Source organism: Emys orbicularis, chromosome 2 (genome assembly GCF_028017835.1).
Source record: "Emys orbicularis isolate rEmyOrb1 chromosome 2, rEmyOrb1.hap1, whole genome shotgun sequence".
NCBI lineage: Eukaryota > Metazoa > Chordata > Testudines > Emydidae > Emys > Emys orbicularis.
The window spans coordinates 155,914,808-155,935,741 of record NC_088684.1 but is presented as its reverse complement, the minus strand read 5'-3'; the positions used below and the strand labels follow the sequence as shown (position 1 = coordinate 155,935,741).

Genomic DNA, 20,934 nt, shown 5'->3' with positions numbered 1-20,934 from the left:
TTGGTGATGAAACACACCCATGCTTTTTCTCACTCTGCCCTGTTTGTACACTCTGTTCTGATATTATGGATTCCATTCTTTATTTTCCTGTTGTGTTCTGCACCTATTATCTTTGATTACAACATGATTTTTTTTTTTTGACACACTTGTCTGTTGCATGCAAGGCTGCATCACTCAGTTATCATTTCCACCACTCATCACTCCACTTTGCTAATTGGTCCCTAGGGCGAAGGAGTTAAATAAGTGGCAGTTAAAATTTCAACAGTTCTATTGGAAGTTTTACAAATAAATGTAGCAAAAAAGGAGGACTAGATGGCATCTGAGCAGATACCCCATCCAAAGATCTTAGATTTGGAACATCTTGAAAACTGGCCCTAGTTTTTGTCACTGTGCTTATTGTTTATCCTGTTTTTTGTTTGTTTTTTCTATGAGAGAGTGGGCAATGCGTCTAATTATCAAAGGAACCATCTGTCCAAGCAAGGCTCAATACAATTCAGATCTCACTTATTCCACACAAATCCTGTTAATCTAAATGCTGCCACGTGAGCTCAGTTATGAACTGTTGAAGTTGATGTTGGCTACGATGGTGTAAGAGACTGGGCTTTTTGAAAATTACTGAATTGAGGCAGAAAGTGCCAAAGCATGATCCGTGAAAAGGGAAAATGAGCACCAATCAACCATCTGTAGACTTCAACAGCAGTTCTTACTGTGTTTCTCATAATTAATACTTTATTTAAATCAAATAGTAAGGCACATACCAAGGATTCTGTAACACTTTTGCCATGTGGACCATATTATAATACCGATTGTATTGTGGAAACCTCTCAGTATTCATGATTTCTGTGACCATCTCCCTTCTCATTCTTGATTACACAATACCCCTGTGGCAACTACAGTAACTTCTTATATGGGAAAGTAATACTAGGAAAGTATTTAATGTACTTGTAGTTGTATTAACTGATTTACCAGATGGTAATGAGCCAGCATCATGTGACCATCTCGCTCTCACCAGGGCACCAGTAGCCCATACATTATATTCTTAGAACCTCCAGGGTATACACTGTAGCATCTGTGTATTATATTCTTAGTATGAGTCACAGTACAAATTCACAATGTCACTTGTGACCTCTCATATATACAACAAATGTAACAAATTCAAAGCCCAATGTGATATAAAAAGCAGTGACTGAAAGAAAAAAAAAAAAAAAAAAAAAGCCAGAACAAGGAGAGGGGTAAAGTCATAGATCAGTTTTGTAATTTCCTGTAACATGTATCTTAATACCATTTAAAGGCCAAATCCAGAAGCCCTCAAAGTGGTAGTCATGACTGAGTAAGAACTTCAGCTTTTGATCTACAATGAAGATTTACCAAATCTTGGAAACTTTGTGTAGGAAAACTTGCCCTCTGGTGCCAAATACTCAAAAAGGGTCAGCAAACGAAACTTCATAAATACAAATCTGATCTGGTGTTGTCTCTGAAACAAATCATTCATGAATTCATCTCCAATTAGATTAATTTGATCACTTCTATAGCTGGACCCATCCTAATATACTAACAAATTATTTAATTAGCATTCTTTCTTAGGTTGAAGTTTTGAGCACTCTTCAGAAATACTTCGTAAATTTCCTAGATTTTTTTTTTTTTAATTACAGAAGCAATTAGTTTGATCTTAGCTTGTCCTCAAGTCTGGTTTTTGTTCTGATTTCCTCCTCCTTTGTATTTCACCTGTTTTGTCTTAGGGTTAGGAGTGTTGATTTATGATCCTGTCTCATGTATAAACTTAACTTGCTGTAAGTATAGTGCCACTATGGGGTATAATACTTATAGTTTAATAAGGTTTAAGTAGGAGAACACAAATAATTGGGATTTCTGGCTTTGCTATAATAAGAGGCCTATTTATTACTACGAGGACTAGTGTGAGAGACTGGATCTTAGTCATACTAAGGCTGGGTTTTTAGATGAAATAATCCTCGCCTGAGAGTGTAACTCCAGGCCATGATTTCTGCTTTCTCATTCTGTGTAATGAACAAGTGATGTCACAAGCTCAGGGGCAAGCACAAAATTGCAGAAGTCATTTTGCCAAAGCCCCCCCAAACCTCCATATTGCAATGTGGTAACTAAGCAGCAATTAGACAACGTTGACATGTAGGAATTAAGAAATAATTGGTGCAAATTATTCATATTAATGATTAGAAGTTTGGTTATGGACACCAGCATTGCCACATATGGTTGATGGGCAGGCACAAACCTTATTTTTGGTCACAGAAAGGGACTATGTAATTACTTGGATGAATATCCATATTTAAAGGATGGGTATAAAAATTTGGTTTAGTTCCCTAAATTTCAGGTTCCTATTGCTACTGAAACAGTGTCGTCTAATTTGTGGCCTTCTAAGGTGGTCCACTAACTTTTTGTACATCTTGGTTTCTTTCGATTCTTTAAAGTGTAAGTATGCTATGATGCCTTCTGGACTGAAACCATTTAGTCTTTGTTGTTTAGGTATAATGAGTACACTCCTTTAGGGTCTGTTTAAAGCATTTGTTTGGATCTGTTGTGAATTGTGCCAATATCATAATCAAATAGAATCTTCTGTGTTGCCAAATTTGGGAAGAATTTATGGTAATCAATAAATATTATGAGGATGTGGGATCAATCAATAAACATTCAAAGCGGGATAAAAAATTTAAAGGTTCATTCTTTATAAAGGATACAGAAGGGACATGTGCGTGTTGGGAAGGAACAAATGAAAGCTCTGTTTTGAAATATTACTGAAACTGAACTTCTGTATATTTTTTATACATAGATGAATGTGTAAATATTACTCTTTAATTCAGGTACGTTCAAGATAGGTCAGATACTTCAAGAAAAGAATTAGAGGCACCTCATTTATTAAGTAGAAGTCTAATAAGCAATAGAGTTAGGGAATGTAACCCAGCCAATTCTGTAGTATATAATCTCCTTGGCATAAAGGCAAAGTGGTTGTTTTTGTTTTGATATTAGAAAAAGATAGTGGTGTGTTTTCCAACACCAGTTTTACTGTACTTATTCATTTATTCAAAGTACATTTTCTGTAGAAATAGAAGCCAGATATTCCTTCAAATCTAGCTACTACAGTGGGTTGTCAGTTACTGTAAAGAAACTTATAAAAATAACACTTCTAAAAGTAAAGCACCCATGTAGGGCAGCGCTCTGTGCAAGAAGATACCAGAGAGTTTTTAAAGACTGAAAGACTGATCAGTTTAATGTGTATCATTAGAAATGAGAGGTGGAAAAGACATTTGTTTGCTGTATGTCCTATAGGTTTTAAGTTTTATTATTTCATACCTTCTTGATGTATCAGATATATATACCATGCCTTAAAAACCATATTTTGAAGAGTTAAGAGGAAAAATTAAGCTGCATTTGGGGAAAGATCAATGAATGCATGTTGATCTAGGAGAAAGGAAAGTGGCATTTACAGGTAAGCATCATGGTTCATACTATTAGGTAGATCAGACAAGGAAAATTCAAATCTATGCTAAAGATATAGATAACAGTTCCTTGTTTGCAGTGTTATAAATCACATCTTTTCCAGAGAGTCTAGCGTCCTATGATCTGGACTCCAGTTACCAGTAGAGCTTGGCAACTTTTTTGATGGTTTTTCACTGGAAAATGCACTTTTTTTTTTTTTGTGGTGTGGAGGGGGCCTGAAACTATTTCCCTAAAGTTCAATCCCCTCTTTGCCCACCTGTGTGGGAGGGGGAATAATGCTCCTCTGGAAGCTGCTGTCTCCCTTCACTTCTACCTGTGGTGCACATAACATACACCCGTCCCCATATTTCCCTGCACAGTTTTGTAAAATAGGTCCTAATTTGTCCGATAGTAATCTTAAAGCCTATTCTTATTGGCTTGAAAACATCAAACCTCTGATCACTTGTCATTCCAAAATGAGCCAGATATCCAGTCATCTTCCTGTTTATCTTAACTCCTTTTTTTGTTTAAAGTATCCTGTATTTTTGTTAAACATCAATATTTCCCCCCGGTGGATGATAATAGCACACCTTTCTCTTACTAAGAAGTGTGGAATTAGTTGTCTCCTGTTACTGGATAGATTTCCTCAACTTGTCATGCTCTTGTGCAGGCTGCACTCATGGTGTGCTTCCCCCTCTAAACCTGTGTAAGGGTCTGTAACAATCTGGCGGTGTCTGTGGCAGTGGGATATTTATGTTGAAATATCAAAAGGTTCCTCTTAATGCAATATGTATTTTTAATTGAGAGAGGGATAGGGCATCATGTAAGAATCTGCTTTTGCTTGCTGTCTGTTTCATTGAAATTCTCTGTGGTTATAGACTCCTCCCAATGCTGCTTTTGAAATAATTTATTATGGACTGTAGGACTTTTACTGTCTTTTGTTTGGTTTCGTTTCTGGTTTTTAAATCAATACATGCAATTTATGATTGTTGGCATGTGGTGGCTGCTGCTGCTCATTACCAGTCCAGGCTTATAAGCAGGGTCGGTTTTCTCAGAGGCAGAGCGAGGCAGCTGCCTAAGGCACCAAAATATTAGGAGCAGCAAAATGTTTATTGGCTGTTTATTTGGGAGGGACAGACCTTTTTCTAATTTGCTTAGCGAAGCAAGAACTCAAGCCAGCATTGCCTACAAGACACTGAATGGCAAAATTATTGGGGTGAGTGGAGATGGGCAAAAATTTTCAGATTAATAGCATATTTGCTGAAAACTGCAATTTCAATTGCTGCAAAACGAATTGTAAATTAGTGTCCTCATTCACTGAACAGTTTGGACCAAAACATTTTTGGTGGGGCTCTAAAGTCAAAAGGAGACTTAGCTGCCATTCGCCAAGTGGAAGAGGCAGTGGTGGCCCCCTTATACCCCAAAGCCCAGGATTATGGACTCACTTGGGATGAGGGAGACCTGGGTTCAAATACCTGATCTGGAGCAGGGACTTGAACCAGGTCTCCTACAGCCCTGGTGAGTTCCGTAAGCACTAGACTATTGGCTATCTGGGGTTGGGGCATCATCTTTTCTGCTGAAATGGCTCCATTTTGTGGGAAATAATTATAAAATATTAACAGAACAATAATGTGGCAAAATTGGTGTCTGGCTACAATCATTCTGTATAATTGGATATATATATATATATTTTTAGCTGTTAACAAATATTTGTAAATTACATGCACTATTGGAATTTGTCAATGTTAAAAGTACATTTAAAGTGGGTAATATAGTCTGGGATTTCAAGAGCATTACAGAAACATACTATCCTAAGTAATACATTGCCATTAGCTGCTCAGTTTTCTGCTCCAGTGGCTTGCCTGTAGAGGGACAGAAGATTTACTACTATTGACAGCTTTCGCTCCCACTACAAGACCTTGTGCTCCAACAATGCAAGTGTATGTTTGTTTCATGCATGCAGCTGGCAAGTGTGGCTTGTCCATGGTTTGTGTTACTGATTTCCTTTCCCCGTGAAAGAATTCACCACATTGGATGAAATGGTTCCAAAGACTATTGTACTGTTAATCAGATCTTGCCATCCTATCCTCTTAATCTGTTTAGTCTTGTCGTTTCTATGCTGCAGCAGAATGTGACCATGTTCTATGGAAATGCTGCTCTGCTTTTAGAGGTGAAATGCCCAGTATATGGGTGCAGTGTTAGATGTGATTTGACGCCTTATGCGGCTAATACCTACTGAGTTATTTCACGAGCAAGGACAAATCCCAAACCTTCCGGTCTCTTCCTGAAGCTTGTGTTTAAAAATAAAATCTAACACCTCACCCCCAAAACAAAACTTGGCAACCCTATACCTTCTGTACTCTGTGCACAACTTGATTTCTCCCACCACAAACACTGACACCTAAGCTGGTTGGCCTATTAACTTGGGACGGTCTTGTGAAGGACTATGAGTTTCATATACCTCCATTCTCTCCTTGTCCCCGCATCAGAGCAGTGGAAGCAATGCGCTAGCCAAGTTACTTTTGGTTTAATATTCTTTTAAGTTTAAAGGAACCAAACTGGTGACTCCTTGAGAATATGGGCTCTGATGAAAGCTTTTGGTTACCTCCCCCTGACTAGCTCAAGTGTTTCTTTTTAATTCTTCCTGGTCCCTTAATATACCCCCACTCCATAGCTCATCTCACATATCAGGGAACATATCAACTTGAGCAATTTTATGGTGGAGACTGCTTCTCTGGGACTGACCTAAGGCATAAGTGGCAGTACCTGGTTTGAGAAGGCCCTTAGGTTTGCATATTCAACAGTCATTTCCCATTAAAAAAACGTTAAATTCTCATTTTGCTGTGGCACGTTTAAAAGAGCAGACCTCCTTACATCCAAATTTATGAAAACCAGGCATACTTTAATGCAGAACCCCAAGGAATGCTTGATTGAAATAACAGATCAGAAAAGTCTCTTGCTAACATTCCTATGATTATAGGTTTACTCAAGTGACAGAAACATGGTGTCAGCTAGTTTTCTGCATATAATGTAACTTTATTAAAAAAAAAAAAACCCACCATAACTTTAAACGGCTTTGCTTAACATTCTTCAGCTGTAGTTAATTGTAATATACTTGGGATTTAGGACACTTCTTAAATGTAACTGTATTGTACAGCCTTCATTTCCTTAGAACTATCAAATGCATTGCTGATTGGTTGATCTTTGTTACTCACAGTTGTGGCTGTAGAAAAGTCAGCGCTTGTTCTTTGGCAATACATAACAAGTGTGAGTACCAGTCTGTGCTTGCAGGAAAAGTCTTTGCTATAATGTAGATATAGTCTGGGTAAGGATATGCTAGTCTAAACTGAATCAGGCCCCATAGTGCTGATTCAGTTCTGCTTTTTTTTTTATGTCAACCTCGCTTTTAAATTTGGTTTGTTCTTTTAAGTAACCGCCCTATTCTACACTGTCGATTTTAAAACCCTCCCCTCTTATCTTCCTTCACTCTCTAATCTTATCTCCTCTTACAAGCCTAGATCTTTCCCATTGCACCTCTTTCTCCTGCTTTTGGGTCCTCGGACAAAAAACAAGGTAAGAGCACTAGGCTTGACACCCATCTGGTTTTTACCTGGACAGTCTGGTTTTTGGCTTTTGTGTCTGGGTGCCATTTAGGGTTGCAAGGTGCCCAGTTTTCAACTGGAAAGTCTGGTCAAAAAGGGGACCTGGCAACCCTAAATGGCACCTGAACCAAAACCGCGGTTACCACGGGGTGGGGAGAGGCACTGGATCATTAACCCACACCAGCCCCCGCTCAGTTGGGGCCACCTCCTACCTGCAGGCAGACTCCTTGAGATGATCCAGCAAGTGATGGGAGTGAGGGGGAGGGAGCAGTGAGTGATGGGGGCAGGGCTGGGGGAAGAGGCAGAGTTGGGGTGGGGCCTCGTGGGTCTGGTTACCAGGAATTAGAAAGGTGTTAACCCAAAACAGCACTCCATCTTGTATATTCTAGCTCTCTTGAGGTACTTAGCCTTGGTAATTTTTCCTCACCACCCTAGCTTCTTTCTGTATTTTTACTTTGTATCAGAATACAGCATAACTGTTCAGATGGACCCAAGAGTGTTGGTGTAGTGCAGTGGCTTTCAACTTTTTTTTTTTTTTTTTTTTTCATTTTGCGGACCCCTAAAAAATTTCAAATGGAGGTGCAGATCCCTTTGGAAATCTTAGACGTAGTCTGCAGACCTCCAGGGGTCCACAGACCACAGGTTGAAAACCACTGGTATAGTGGAATGTGGCAAGAGATTTGAACAAAGCTGATGCAAAGTAGCATTGCATTGTCCTGGCTTGTGGTAAAAAGCAGGAGAAAGCAATGATAAATGGTGCTTAGTTCCAGAATAATGTGTCACTTCAAGCAATATGTCAAGGTGAGAGGAAACAGTAGCTGATTTATTTTCCTGTTTAGGTGATATGACCCATTGACTTGAATTTTTTAATTACTCTGAGCCATGTGAAAAGGAAATACATTAACTATTTTGAGGAGTTTTGTCTGCCAATTTAACCCTTTTATTTGTAGGTGTTCTGGAAATTGTTTTCTGTTGGCTAACAGTCCATTGAATCATAAGGCTGCCAGGTACAATAGTTGCCATCAAAATGTCCGTCTTTGGCAACAGTTTTCTCAGAGTGCTATCTGAGATACCACAGCTTCACCCTCTGATGTAGATACCAATGGTTCACAGATGATATTGCTGTTTGGTAAATGTTAAGTTAGTAACCATAAATTTTCACCTACACTCTTTACCTTGTATGTTGTTCAACACTGAAGAAATATTTAACAACTGTGGTTTTAGTGGATGTGGAGGAGGGTGAACTAGTCATCTGGATGTACATCTTCAGAACAGATCAAGCCTGGGATGCTGGCAAAGGTGCCTTAATCCTGTTCTGGAGGGACCATGCCTCTGGATGAAGATAGTTCAGTGTCCGTGCGAATTGATTGTTGAGGCTGCCAACAATGTTTCCAAAGTTAAGTGGTCTGTCTAGGTGTTTATATGGCTTCACATAACTATAGTATCTACACACCTCATAGTTAATACATTTTATTCTCTCATACCCCATAAGATAGGTAAGAATCTGGCAAACAGGGAACACCAAACAATGTATGCCATAGGCATTACTTACACTACATTAATATGTATTAAGCGCACAGTATGAATATTGTATGTATGAATGTTGAGCAGTTATGCCAGTGTTTCCCAAACTTGGGACGCCGCTTGTTTACGGAAAGCCCCTGGCGGGCCGCGTCGGTTTGTTTACCTGCCGCGTCTGCAGGTCCAGCTGATCGCGGCTCCCACTGGCTGCGGTTCGCTGCTGCCCGCGCCGCTTCCTGCAGCTCCCATTGGCCTGGAGCAGGGGCTTTCCCTAAACAAGTGGCATCCCAAGTTTGGGAAACACTGTGTTATGCCAACTGAATTGTCTTGTTTTCCCCACAATGCTGTTCACTCTTGTTCACTACTATATCCCACAATATCTTGAAACAGGACAACTCAGCATTTGGCCTAAGTGGATAGTAAACAGATCAAAGGCAAAATACATTAATATTCTGCAAAGATAGCTTCACAGAACAGGACCTGGAAGGCTAGTATCCAGACCCACACGTTAAAGTGCTGGTACAAACTGGGGGGTTGGATCTTACGTGATGTATGAAATGATTTCTAACTTGTAAGGAGCCATCCTACAAATACAAATGGTCTTGGGAAGGTGTACCTTCTGTGTAAGGTAAATATGCTGAGAGATAATTACTTCCTGGAAAATGGGTATGTGTATCTCCTTTTTGTATTGTACAGTTTTGACTTTAGATAATAAATTTTGGTTAAGTTTGGTTATTTGGTCTCTTGAACATTTTTCATAACAAACCATAAGTGTAGTCAATCAGCGATACAATTAAGCAACTTACTAATCTGTGAAATGTGAGTATGATAAAGGCAGGTGCCCAATGTTGCATTGAAAGTCAGTGACAGAGCTGGGCAGAGTTTTAGTGCAAGGTCTTAACTTCAACACCATGCATTCTCCCTCCCTGGTTATTGTGCTTTTAGTGATATAGTCAGATATAGACCAGTCTGTTAGAAATTTTGATTCAATCCACATGTTCACCAAGCAGGGTCAATACCTATTTTCCTTTACCTGGGCTACCTTTGCATTAGTAACCTTTGGTGAAAGTCCAGTTCTTCTCTTGCAATTGCTAATGACAAATTAAAATTTAAAATTCATTATGGAGCTGTGAAAATCTGCAGTGGGAGCCTCCCCAAAGCAGGTAAGACTTGCAACCCTAATTAAAAGGATGCTTATTCTATAGGCTATAGTGCATTTATTTCTTGCCCCTTCCCAGTACAAACTGAACATCAGCCACTGAGCTTGGCATTGTCCCAAGGTCTGATATTGAGGATTCTTCTCCTCTGCTGTTAATATTCACGCTGTTTCTCTCCCACACCTTTTCTGTAGGCAAAGGCAGCTCAAGCATCTCATCCGACGTGAGTTCAAGTACAGATCACACACCGACCAAAGCTCAGAAGAATGCGGCTACCAGTGAAGGTAAATGCCTGGTGTTCATTATTTAGGTTATCCCTCCCCATGTGTAATGTTGGCGATTTTCAGAAGATTAACTCCCCCTCCCCAAACCTACCCCACGGTTCCTTGGGAGCATTGTAAATTTAAAATGAAACTCCTCTTTCAGACATCTTCATTTGTACGATTTTAGCTTTAATTGTGTAAGGGTTTAAGTCAGTTCTGCAAAACATAAGTGCAAGGGAGTCGCTGAAAGGAATTTGTTCAAGACATTTATTACAGGAGGTGGTTGTTGTGTATTAAGATCGATGTGATCAGACTTCAAGCTTATTTCCAAGGAAAATACTTCATGAAAACACAGTGGGTGGAGTTCTAAGTTAACTTTATTGCTCTACTATGAATACCATGTGATAAATATTTAATGATGTGCTTGGAAGTTTGTGCCAAGGATTCAAAAATAAATACAGTTATAGACCTAGAGAGTTGACAATGATTTGGCCAGACTGATGTATTTCACCTGGAGTGATTAAGGTATGTGTCAACTTCAAGATATGGGCTTTTTTTGGTGTCTTAGGGGGAGAGGGAAGATTTTATGTCTGTATTAACACCTTGTAGAAATCCCTGGTTTATTAATGCATTTCAGGGAACTATAGTATGGGGAACCACCAATCATTTCCTGCTGGGAATGAGAAATTAATAAAATACATCTCATAACTGGTGAGCATTCAGGGAAAAGTGGTGCTGGTTACGTATTTTGTTAGGACGCAATAATATTGGCTCTAGACCTTACAATAATGCTCTTGGTAGCTGATTGGGAACCACCAAACTCCTCTGTCAGGATTAATGATGCAGGCTGCAAAGTATCTGATCTTTGGACAGTATGTTTAGCTGATGACTCAGACATGAAGATGTCCACTTAATGGTATGTAATCTGGTTAATTAGTGAACAGATTATTCTAATTTCTTAAGTTTTTCCTGTCATAACAAATTAAGCTGCAAGCAGTCATTACTCTCAACCTGCCTTCGTTTCTGACCCATCTTAATGGTTTAAAAAAACAAACAAAAGTGTGGATTCAATAAAACAACGCTGTCTGGTTACAGCTATTTACCTTTTAAACTGTAAGTACGGTAGAACCTCAGAGTTACGAACACCTCAGGAATGGAGGATATTCGTAACTTTGAAATGTTCGTAACTCTGAACAAAACCTTATGGTTGTTATTTCAAAAGTTTACAACTGAACATTGACTTAATACAGCCTTGAAACTTTACTATGCAGAAGAAAAATGTTGCCTTTAGCCATCTTAATTTAAATGAAAGTTTCCTTAGCTTGTCAAATCTTTTTTTAAACTTCCCCCCCTTTTTTAATAGTTTACATTTAACACTGTACAGTACTGTATTTGCCTTTTTTGTTTGTTTCTGCTGCTGCCTGATTGTGTATTTCCAGTTCCAAATGAAGTGTGTGGTTGACTGGTCAATTTGTAACTTCTGCTCATAACTCTGAGGTTTTACTGTAAGTCAATAGATTTACTTAAGAGTGATTGACCCCAAAATACAAATTACCGGAGATGGTCCCAAAACAAGAGCTGGGTGTAAATTCTAGGAAATTTTGGGGAAATTTCAGTCTGGATCCAAATCCTGCTTTGGGCCTATTTCTAGTAGCAATAGATTTTATCTCTCATGGTGGGTGGTAACCTTTAAGGTTCCAGTTTCACCTTAGAGAAATTTTGTCAAGAAAAATGCCTTGATGCAAAAATGAAGGGCTTGTCTACATTGGGTGGAGGGAGGAGAGCCTAGAATGACTAATGTGGAATAGCTGAGACTGTGTTGATAAATCCTAAAATTGAATTTATGAAGTATAAGGTAACACTTAGAGAATGCTGCTGTACTAAATCCAGGGAAATAAAGAAATAATTAATCAATGCTGCAAACACTGAAGTGTTCAGTAATCAAAATTCCTTTAAGGATAACCAGGGGAACATCACATATTTTCAAAATAACTTTTAAAATATTACGTGTAGCTAATGTATGATGTAAATTTTCTCATTGAAGTCTATCAGCTTTACACAGTAGTCCTTAAATAGTGGTGGATTAATACAATAATGCTGAAAACTTCAGGGCCAGCATAGTAATCAGGCGCACACCAGCAAGTGGAGTTAAACTGTGGCCCAGCAGAACTAAAATAGTGGACAAATGAATTTCCTGAATTGTCATGAAGGTTTGGAAGGAGTCCAGAGTAATGGAGTCTCATAGCTTTTTCTATATCTTGTTTTCTTATTTAAACTACCTCAAACTGTGTAAACCTATCTCTCATCATAGGTGTTTCCCAACAGGCAATGCATGCTGACACCTCTGCTTATTTATTTTGTGTGTGTGCCTGTGCTGCTTTCATCTCCCTGTATATCTTGTTCCCTTGTGATTGTCAGCCCACAAAATACCAGTGTTGTGCCCTGCTAAAGGACTCATCCTGTAGACCTCAAAACACTGAAATTGCCGTTTCAGGTCTCAGGACCTTTTAAAACTCATTTCTGTTCTGTAGGGTGAATTCAACTGAATAGCACATAGTCCTGTTGAGACTCAAGATGCGTCCTTCCTGCGGGTTGAATGGAATCTTAAGGTTCCAGGTTGTGAGAACACTTTCAATTATTTCATTATTAATAATTAGTACAATAGTGCCTAGGGACCAACCAAGAATGGAACCCCATTGTCAGGCACTGTACAAACTGTAGTAGTTGTTGTGCCTTTTTATTGTTATTTACAAAGCATTCTACAATTGTTAGTCAATTTATCTTTAGAATACTTGGTGCTTCAGTCTTCCATAGAATCGGTGTAGTAGTCCTTACCACAACAAAGACTGTATTTTATACTTTACATGGCCCCCATCACCATAGTATCTGAGCTTCAAGTGATTTTTCCAGCTCACGCAGTAAGTCTATGGCAGAGCTGGGAACCTCTAATTCTATCCTTTACTCTTATTAGTAGGCACAGTTCACAGTACCATAAATCGTCCTGTGAATGGACTATGTGCATGTGTGTGTTGAGAGGAGGTTATGAAAGGATGCCAACAGAATTGTTCCACTTGACCTTGAACGGTATGCAACATGCTACACCAGATAAGTGGATGACTGCTTTTTAAAAATACCATTGCGTCTCTAGTGGCAGCTAAATTCTATGCTCCCTGTAGGGTTAGGAAATCAGGAACGTAAGTATGTGAAGTTGCAGGCCTTCTATTCTTACCCTGCCTCCCAAACTGAATTCCAGCTTTGCAAACTGACCCTAATTCTTTCCAGTTGTGCTGTGTGCTCTTTCTCCCTTCTTTCCTTTGAGGCTGTTGGTACAAAGCTGTTGCTGAAGTTATAGCACTGAATTTCCATGAAACAGCTAGGAAGGAAATCTATGGGGCTGATTCACTGTTGCCCTACAACTCATGTAGTACTTCACACCAGAGCAATGTGAGCACTTTACTTCTGCCTTGCAGTGGTGCAAATGACTATAGGCAGTTCAGGGCAATGGCAAATTGGACCCTACCACTATAAGGGGGCAAGGCAACATCAAGAATAGCCTGAGAGCATATCAGCTTGCCATCAAATCAAATGGACAGTTCCACAAAATGGAAATACTGTCTAAATCCTATGTACTACATTAACATTGAAACCTGTTCTCTGTACAGATATTTAGTGCTGTAATAGTAATTCTACCGCGGCATGAGGACAGCAAATGGATAGCAGTTTCAAAATGAAGTCTTTCTTTTTTTTCACCCTCATGAGATCTCAAACCCCGGATGGAATGACGTATGGCTTACATCAATGGAATTGCCATTGTTGTGAATGGCTGCTGAAGGTGAGGCTTAAGGTCATATACTGCACTCAAGATCTGGAAAAACTCTGACTAAATTGTGGCTTTTAAGCCCCAGTCCTAGGGTGGGGGATGGTGGCACAGCTGCACTACACCTGTAGGAGCTATGGGTGGTTTTGTGACTCAGTGAGACAAAATGCATACCAAGCTCCCAGGTGCATTGGGAAGATTGCTGCTGCTGCTCCACCACTCAGAGGGGTGCAGCATACCTTAGTCTCCATAGCTGAGCAGCTTCACTTGCTGAACCAAAGGGCAAGGAGTCGTGACCCCAGCTCTTCCCTGTTTCCTTTTCAGACTAGTGCCAATACTAGTTAGTCCTCAGTCTCTGAGCACAAGAGCTTATACTTAACCCACCCCTTGCATGAGGAGTATAAGGTGGGGGAAAATGCCTGGGCACTCTCCTAAACACTTTTCTGTGTAGGATTGGCACAGTATTGTTAATCCAGAAACAGAATAACTGTAGGCCATGAATACACGCAGCTTAATGTAGCACAGTTCCACTTGTTGGTATGCCACCATTCTCTGTCTAACTCTGCACCTATTGTATTTCCTTCCCTCCCTCCCAATACCAGAGGTTGGCTGAAATTTGTTCCCCATTAACCAATTAAAGTTAAAGAAATTAAAGAACATGTTATGTCTCCCTACCTCGGTTCTGTTTTAGGAACCAAAGGATGAAACTTCTTTGTCATGGATTGTTTAAATGCTCTAAGACCCACACTGTCGGTTTACTAGAGATTGTCTAGGCTGAACAATCATCTCATTTAAAATTTGGCTCTTAATATGAGGCTATTGTAATATTCTTGCACTGCTTGTCCCTGGGCATCCAGCTGTAGTGGGCACCCTGTACAAAAAAGAAGTTTTGTTTTGGTTTGGTTTTTCAGCCTGGATCAGTGACATTAACTTGATTCAGTTTTCAATGGGAGATGAATGCTGTTTGATCTGTGTGTATTTTGTGATAGTTACCTGGTAATGTGGAAGCAGCAGTGTTACTGGCAGTGTTATTTAGTCCTTCAACCATTTCTGTTTATGTGAGTTCCAGCAAACACATTAATGGCTTATTTTTTCCAGGCTGGTAAAACCAATTTTGAAGTCCATGACTGAAAAGAAAAATATTCTCAGGGAAGGGCTAACCCCTGAAATGCTTTGCACCTGTGTCCTGTCTCAGGAACCAAAAACCATGCTATAGCAGTGTGATTATTTTTTAAAAAAGTTTGTCTTAGAAGGACCAGTTGAGATTGACTTCTAATTATAATTATTTTTGCAATATTCAGTTGCATTTGGCTTTACTGTAGCTGATTTATACAAGCAACTTGGTAGAAGGGGAGATTTTTCTCTTGAGGTAACTTCTGAATTCGAGCCTACATTTTTCTTAAGAATCCATCTCCATGGTATTCTCCACAAATTACCTTCAGTGCAGTAGCTGAAAATGATCATTACGTTACAGAGAATGTGTGCATACAAAAGAGGACATGAAAAGAGCAGAGAGGAGTTTCTAGAGGTGCTACCTGCAGTGCTGTTTCACGTGTGCTATGATTGAATTGCACACTGTTTCAGTGTGAAAATCTAATTGCTTCTGTAGCATCCATTCATACTTGTCACACCAATTAAGTGGCAGTTCTTTGAAAATGACATCTGTATTGTGTATGCAGTGCTAGAGGGCTGTGGCTCTGGTAGTCATGATCTGACCAATACTTACTGCTGCCTTTTCTTTGGCAGTGTACAGTTTCTGGGTTCATCATCTGCCCTTACCTGGGTAAACTGGATTGCACTTCTAGGAAGCATATCTGTGTCTGTGATGTGAAATATAACTTTTAAAGAGGCGCTTTATAAGGTGTTTGTAAAGGTGATTTGTAATATGGGTGTTATGCCAGGCACTATCAGATGACTTCTTCATTTTGATGGAGAGTTTTAAGCATCTGGTTGAGATTCAACCAATAGTGTTGCTATCAAAGTCCCTACGCCCAGCTATCCCTTTTCCTGCTATCACAGAGAGTTACACAGACCAGAAGATACTGGTTGAAAAGCTGACATTGACTGTGATTAATCTTGCTCTGGAATTTGCTGTTGCCCTCTCCTCACATGTAGGTTCCTAGCCCCACAGAGTTTGCAGCAGAAATGAGGGCTGTAGAATGGGCATTTCTCCCTTTTTCAGACTAAGAACTATAGTACTTGACAATCAAGTCCTACAGTATGTGAAATATTGGGAGAGTCCCACTTGGTTGTGAGTTTTATGCATTCCTAAAGGTGTCTGTCAGTGGGACTGGTAGGGTTCACCTACACTGCAATTAGACACCTGTGCCTGGCCCATGCCAGCTGACTCGGGCTAAGGAGCGCCGGCTAAGGGGCTGTTTAACTGTGGTATAGATGCTCAGGCTGGAGCCCAGACTCTGGGAACCTCCCACCTCGCAGGGTCCCAGAGCCCAGGCTACAGCCCAAGCCTGGATGTCTACACTGCAGTTAAACAGCCCCTCAGCCTGAGTCCCATTAGCCCAAGTTAACTGGCATGGGCCAGCTGTGGTTGTGTAACAGCAATGTAGATATACCCTTAGTTTTTGTTCTGAATGTAGATAGCCAATGTTAGAAATGATGAGTGTTTGTTTGGATATGGAAAGGCATACAGGTACATACTTTGGGTAACTTGTCTTTTGATTATGGAAATGCTTGAGGTACTAAAGTTATCTATCCAATTCAAGCCCTTATTTAACCAAATAGCAATAAGAGTCCTTGAAAATAGCTGGGGAGAGGATAGTCGTAGGAACTAATTTTAGCAAAGCTTGTAGCTTTCCCTAGAATCCCAAGAAAGTGACTTCCCTCCAACTTTTTTGTTCTATGCTTCAGATCACTGCTTGTGATGTGATAAGATACTATAGTGTATATATATTTTCCGGTGTCCTTTAAAAGTAACCCTACAGCTCAAATGATGAAGCTTTTTTGGACTTTTTAAATTATTAAACTCATTAATGCATAACAACTCTCTGCATATTTTTCCCAGTTAGAAATCGTACACACTTCATGTACCTTTCCCTTGCTGTATCTAAAACATTTTGTGGTGTTTGTTTTAGAAGGTTCCAATGAATAATGGCATAAGCAGCCAACTTTCAGATAATTTTTATGAACCATAGAGACAAATTAAGTTAACAAATATAAATGAAATCTGTAAAAGCAATATGTTCACATCCTTATACATTTTCATGAAACTATCTCACAATGCTTGCTAGCAGTAAGAAAGAGTAAATGTTTGTCCTGAGTACCTTATGAAATATGGGCTATTTGACTCTCTGCATATAACCATCCTTTCTTCCCAGAAAAAACTGAGATCTAAAACAAAGTCTTTATCACTGCTTTACATAGGAATGTGGTAGGTGACATTGTTTGAGTTTCAGAAGGGTAGGCTAATTTAGTCAGGGTATGTAAAAGTATAAATGGACACAAATCAGACATCCGGAATGGTAACATACAAAAGCTAGTAGGAGAACACTTCAGTCTCCCTGGACACTCAATAGCAGATTTAAAAGGAGCTATTCTTCAACAAAAAACTTCAAAAACAGACTTCAAAGAGAAACAGCAGAACTACTATTCATTTGCAAACTTAACACCATTAATTTGGGCTTGAATAGGGACTGGAAGTGGCTGGCTCACTACAAAAGCAGTTTTCCCTCTCTTAGTATTGACACCTCCTCATCAATTATTGGGAGTGGACCACATCCACCCTGACTAAATTGGCCTTCAACATTGGTTCTCCACTTGTAAGGTTACTCCCTTCTCTTCATGTGCCAATATATATTTATGCCTGTATCTGTAATTTTCACTCCATGCATCTGTAGAAGTGGGTTTTTTACCCACGAAAGCTTATGTCCAAATAAATCTGTTAGCCTTTAAGGTGTCACCAGACTCCTCGTTTTTATTGTTTGAGTTGAGCATAGAAAAGTTTTATTTGGATCACTTAAACATGCATTTCATTTCACCCTACAGGTGCATGCATGTTGGAGCACTAATAAAGCATACAAAATACATTTAGAATATGGGCTCTCTTCACCTGGGGCATCATTTTATGTCCGCATTAAAACTGCTTATCCCTGTTTAACCTACTTGTATGCTCCCTAATCCATAGCCTTTTCAAGAGACAGGAGGGGGGAGAGGGTTGGAGGGAGGATGCCTTGCAGATTAACTGACTTGGGCTCTCTCAAACCAAGGTGGGAAATAAGTTCAAGAGTAAAGGACTCATCACTGAAAATGTCCTTCTATCAAAGCACTGCTTGTTAACACAGGAGGGCTGGCTCAGGAGCCTCCACTTACCTCCTTTGCTGTCTTCCAGAGAGAGAGAGAGAGAGAGAGAGAGATGGTGTTACTGGTTCGGTCACAGAGATCCCCTTGGGACTGTCACCCAATATACTGAAGTTACCTCTGAGCCCGTTTTCCACTGCCAGCTTGGGACTTCAGAACCCTGCCTTGTTGAGCCAGACATGCTAGTCTGCTGCAACACAGACCCAGGTCTGATCCACACCCCCAAAGCTGCAGACTTTAACCAAAAACTGCTCAGCAGGTCACCTATCTCCAGCACTCAGACACCGAGTTCCCAGTGGGATCCAAACCCCAAATAAATCTGTTTTACTCTGTATAAAGCTTATACAGGGTAAACTCAAATTGTCTGCCCTCTATAACACTGATAGAGAGATATGCACAGCTGTTTGCTCCCTCAGGTATTAATCACTTACTCTGGGTTTACTAATAAACAAAAGTGATTTTATTAAGTATAAAAAGTAGGATTTAAGTGGTTTCAAGTAATAACAGACAGAACAAAGTAAGTTACCAAGCAAAATAAAACAAAACACACAAGTCTAAGCCTAATACTGTACATTTAAGAAACTGAATACAGGTAAATCTCACCCTCAGAGGTGTTCCAATAAGCTTCTTTCACAGACTAGACTCCTTAGTCTGGGCCCAATCCTTTCCCCAGTACAGTTCTTGTTAGTTCCAGCCCACATGGTAACTAGAGGATTTCTCATGACTGGCAGCCTCCTTTGTTCTGTTCCACCCCCTTTTATATCTTTGGCACAAGGCGGGAATCCTTTGTTTCTCTCTGGGTTCCCACCCTTCCTTCTAAATGGAAAAGCACTAGGTTTAAGATGGATTCCAGTATCATGTGACATGCTCACATGTCCTGTGAGACTTCATTACTCACTGGTTGGCATCCACGTATACAGGAAGGCTTACAAGTAAACAGAGCCATTTACAACCAATTGTCCTAGTTAATGGGAGCCATCAAGATTCCAAGCCACCATTAATGGCCCACACTTTGCATAGTTACAATAGGACTTCAGAGTAATACTTCATATTTCTAGCTTCAGATACAAGAATGATACATTCATAGAAATAGTTTGAACACACTCAGTAGATTATAAGCTTTGTAATGATACCTTACAAGAGACCTTTTGCATAAAGCATATTCCAGTGACATTATATTGACACTCATAAGCCTATTTCCATAAACATATGGAGTGCAACGTCACATATGGTCTCTGATAGAGTGTACTCAAGGTAGTTAGTGTTTAAAGAACTAATAGTCCTCAAATGCATCACTGATCACAAGTGTAAAATAGGCAGCTCATGTTCTGCTTTAACTGAAGCTTTTGAAAAGTCTAGCAGTGTATCCCCTTATAAGTGCTTTTTACACTAATCCAGTGGTTTTCAACCTTTTTTCAATTGCAGACCCCTACAAATTTTTGAATGTCAGTGCAGACCCATTTGGAAATCTTAGACATAGTCTGTGGACCCCCAGGGGTCCGTGGACCACAGGTTGAAAACCGCTGCACTGATCCATTCCTGAGATGACAGAGAAATGGATCAGTGTAGCAAGGTTCAAAGCTGAAAGAAAGGATGTAAACGTTTAGCCAAGTGAATTTGCTGTAAGCACTTTATGACCTGCTTCTTAATCTGATACTGGCTGAGGTATTTTCTCATAAACCCAGCTCTTATTTTTTACATCACTTTGTGCAATGTTAGAAGCTGATTCTAATATGAATGCTGAATATCCAGATAACACACATTCTGGATGTTACATGAGTATATGTGTGATCCCTGGCTCCTTTACCGGTGAATCCCTCACCCCATCTCTCTTTCTCTTCTTGCAGCAACAGCATTTAGCAGGGAGTGCAACTCGTTGTCTTGGGGCCATGCTGCATATCTGTTCTCTAAGTGGGTCTTATTGCATTCAGCAAATTATCTGGTTTTGATGTGAAATCCTAAATCTACCCCCGTTCATTTGAAATTAGGCCTATGTTCAGTTGGCTGTGAGTAAAGTGAGGGCTGTTTTGAATTGGTTGTGAAACTCAAAACCATTGAGTTTCCTGTAGTTTCTTGAGTCTTTGCAAACAGCAGAACTCTAGATGACTTGTAATGTTACTTTTTGGTACATTCAGCAACGCATCATTGAAGCCAAAAATCAGGGTGTGGGGCGGAAGGCATGACAGTCAATAAATCCAAAACTATAAACACTTTGGCACAATAAACAGCATTCACTATTTATTTAAACTTGTTGTAACCAACATATCTGAATGCATACGCAAGTGTAATCTGTTCAAGCAGCATGTAGAAATACAAAGTAGTTAGGCTTGGCTGAATATGATTTTTAATCACTTAGGTGGATAATACCGGTTTTATTTTTGAGTATTTTTTAATTTAATTTTCACAGTTGCAGGAAATTATGGAGGCATCAGATGACTATTTAATAACAGATGTTGAGAGTAAAAAAGTTAAAGCTTTATAACCGTTAAAACACAAGTTATCAACATCCCATGTCAAAATATAAAAAGTAAATTTCCTTAAATCACTGTAGCAGATCAAGCACTCGCAGCCACCGCTTCTCCTCCGGGGAATTAGCTCAATTCCAGCACTCGGAGCGCCTCCTGCTCTCCTGCCTCAGCCTCTTGTGTCCCTCCTGGACCCCGGTGCCCTCTTTCCCTTGGGGTTCTGCACACCGCAGTACCCCCACACACTGGGTCTCCCCTCCCAGGGGAACCCCCAACCCTCTATGCCCACCTTACCTCACTGGCTACTGCCAGTCGTCATCTAGCCCCCACTCACTGGGGCAGACT

General features: G+C 39.9%; 1 protein-coding gene across 1 annotated transcript in view; it reads left to right on the top strand.

Moving 5' to 3' along the window:
* The window catches only part of FBXL7 (F-box and leucine rich repeat protein 7), a 361,824-nt gene that overhangs the window by 85,852 nt on the left and 255,038 nt on the right, over window positions 1–20,934 (top strand). Inside the window, exon 2 of the mRNA XM_065400095.1 lies at window positions 9,925–10,014. Coding sequence (XP_065256167.1) covers window positions 9,925–10,014 — 90 coding nt within the window. The remainder of the gene's footprint in view (window positions 1–9,924; window positions 10,015–20,934) is intronic.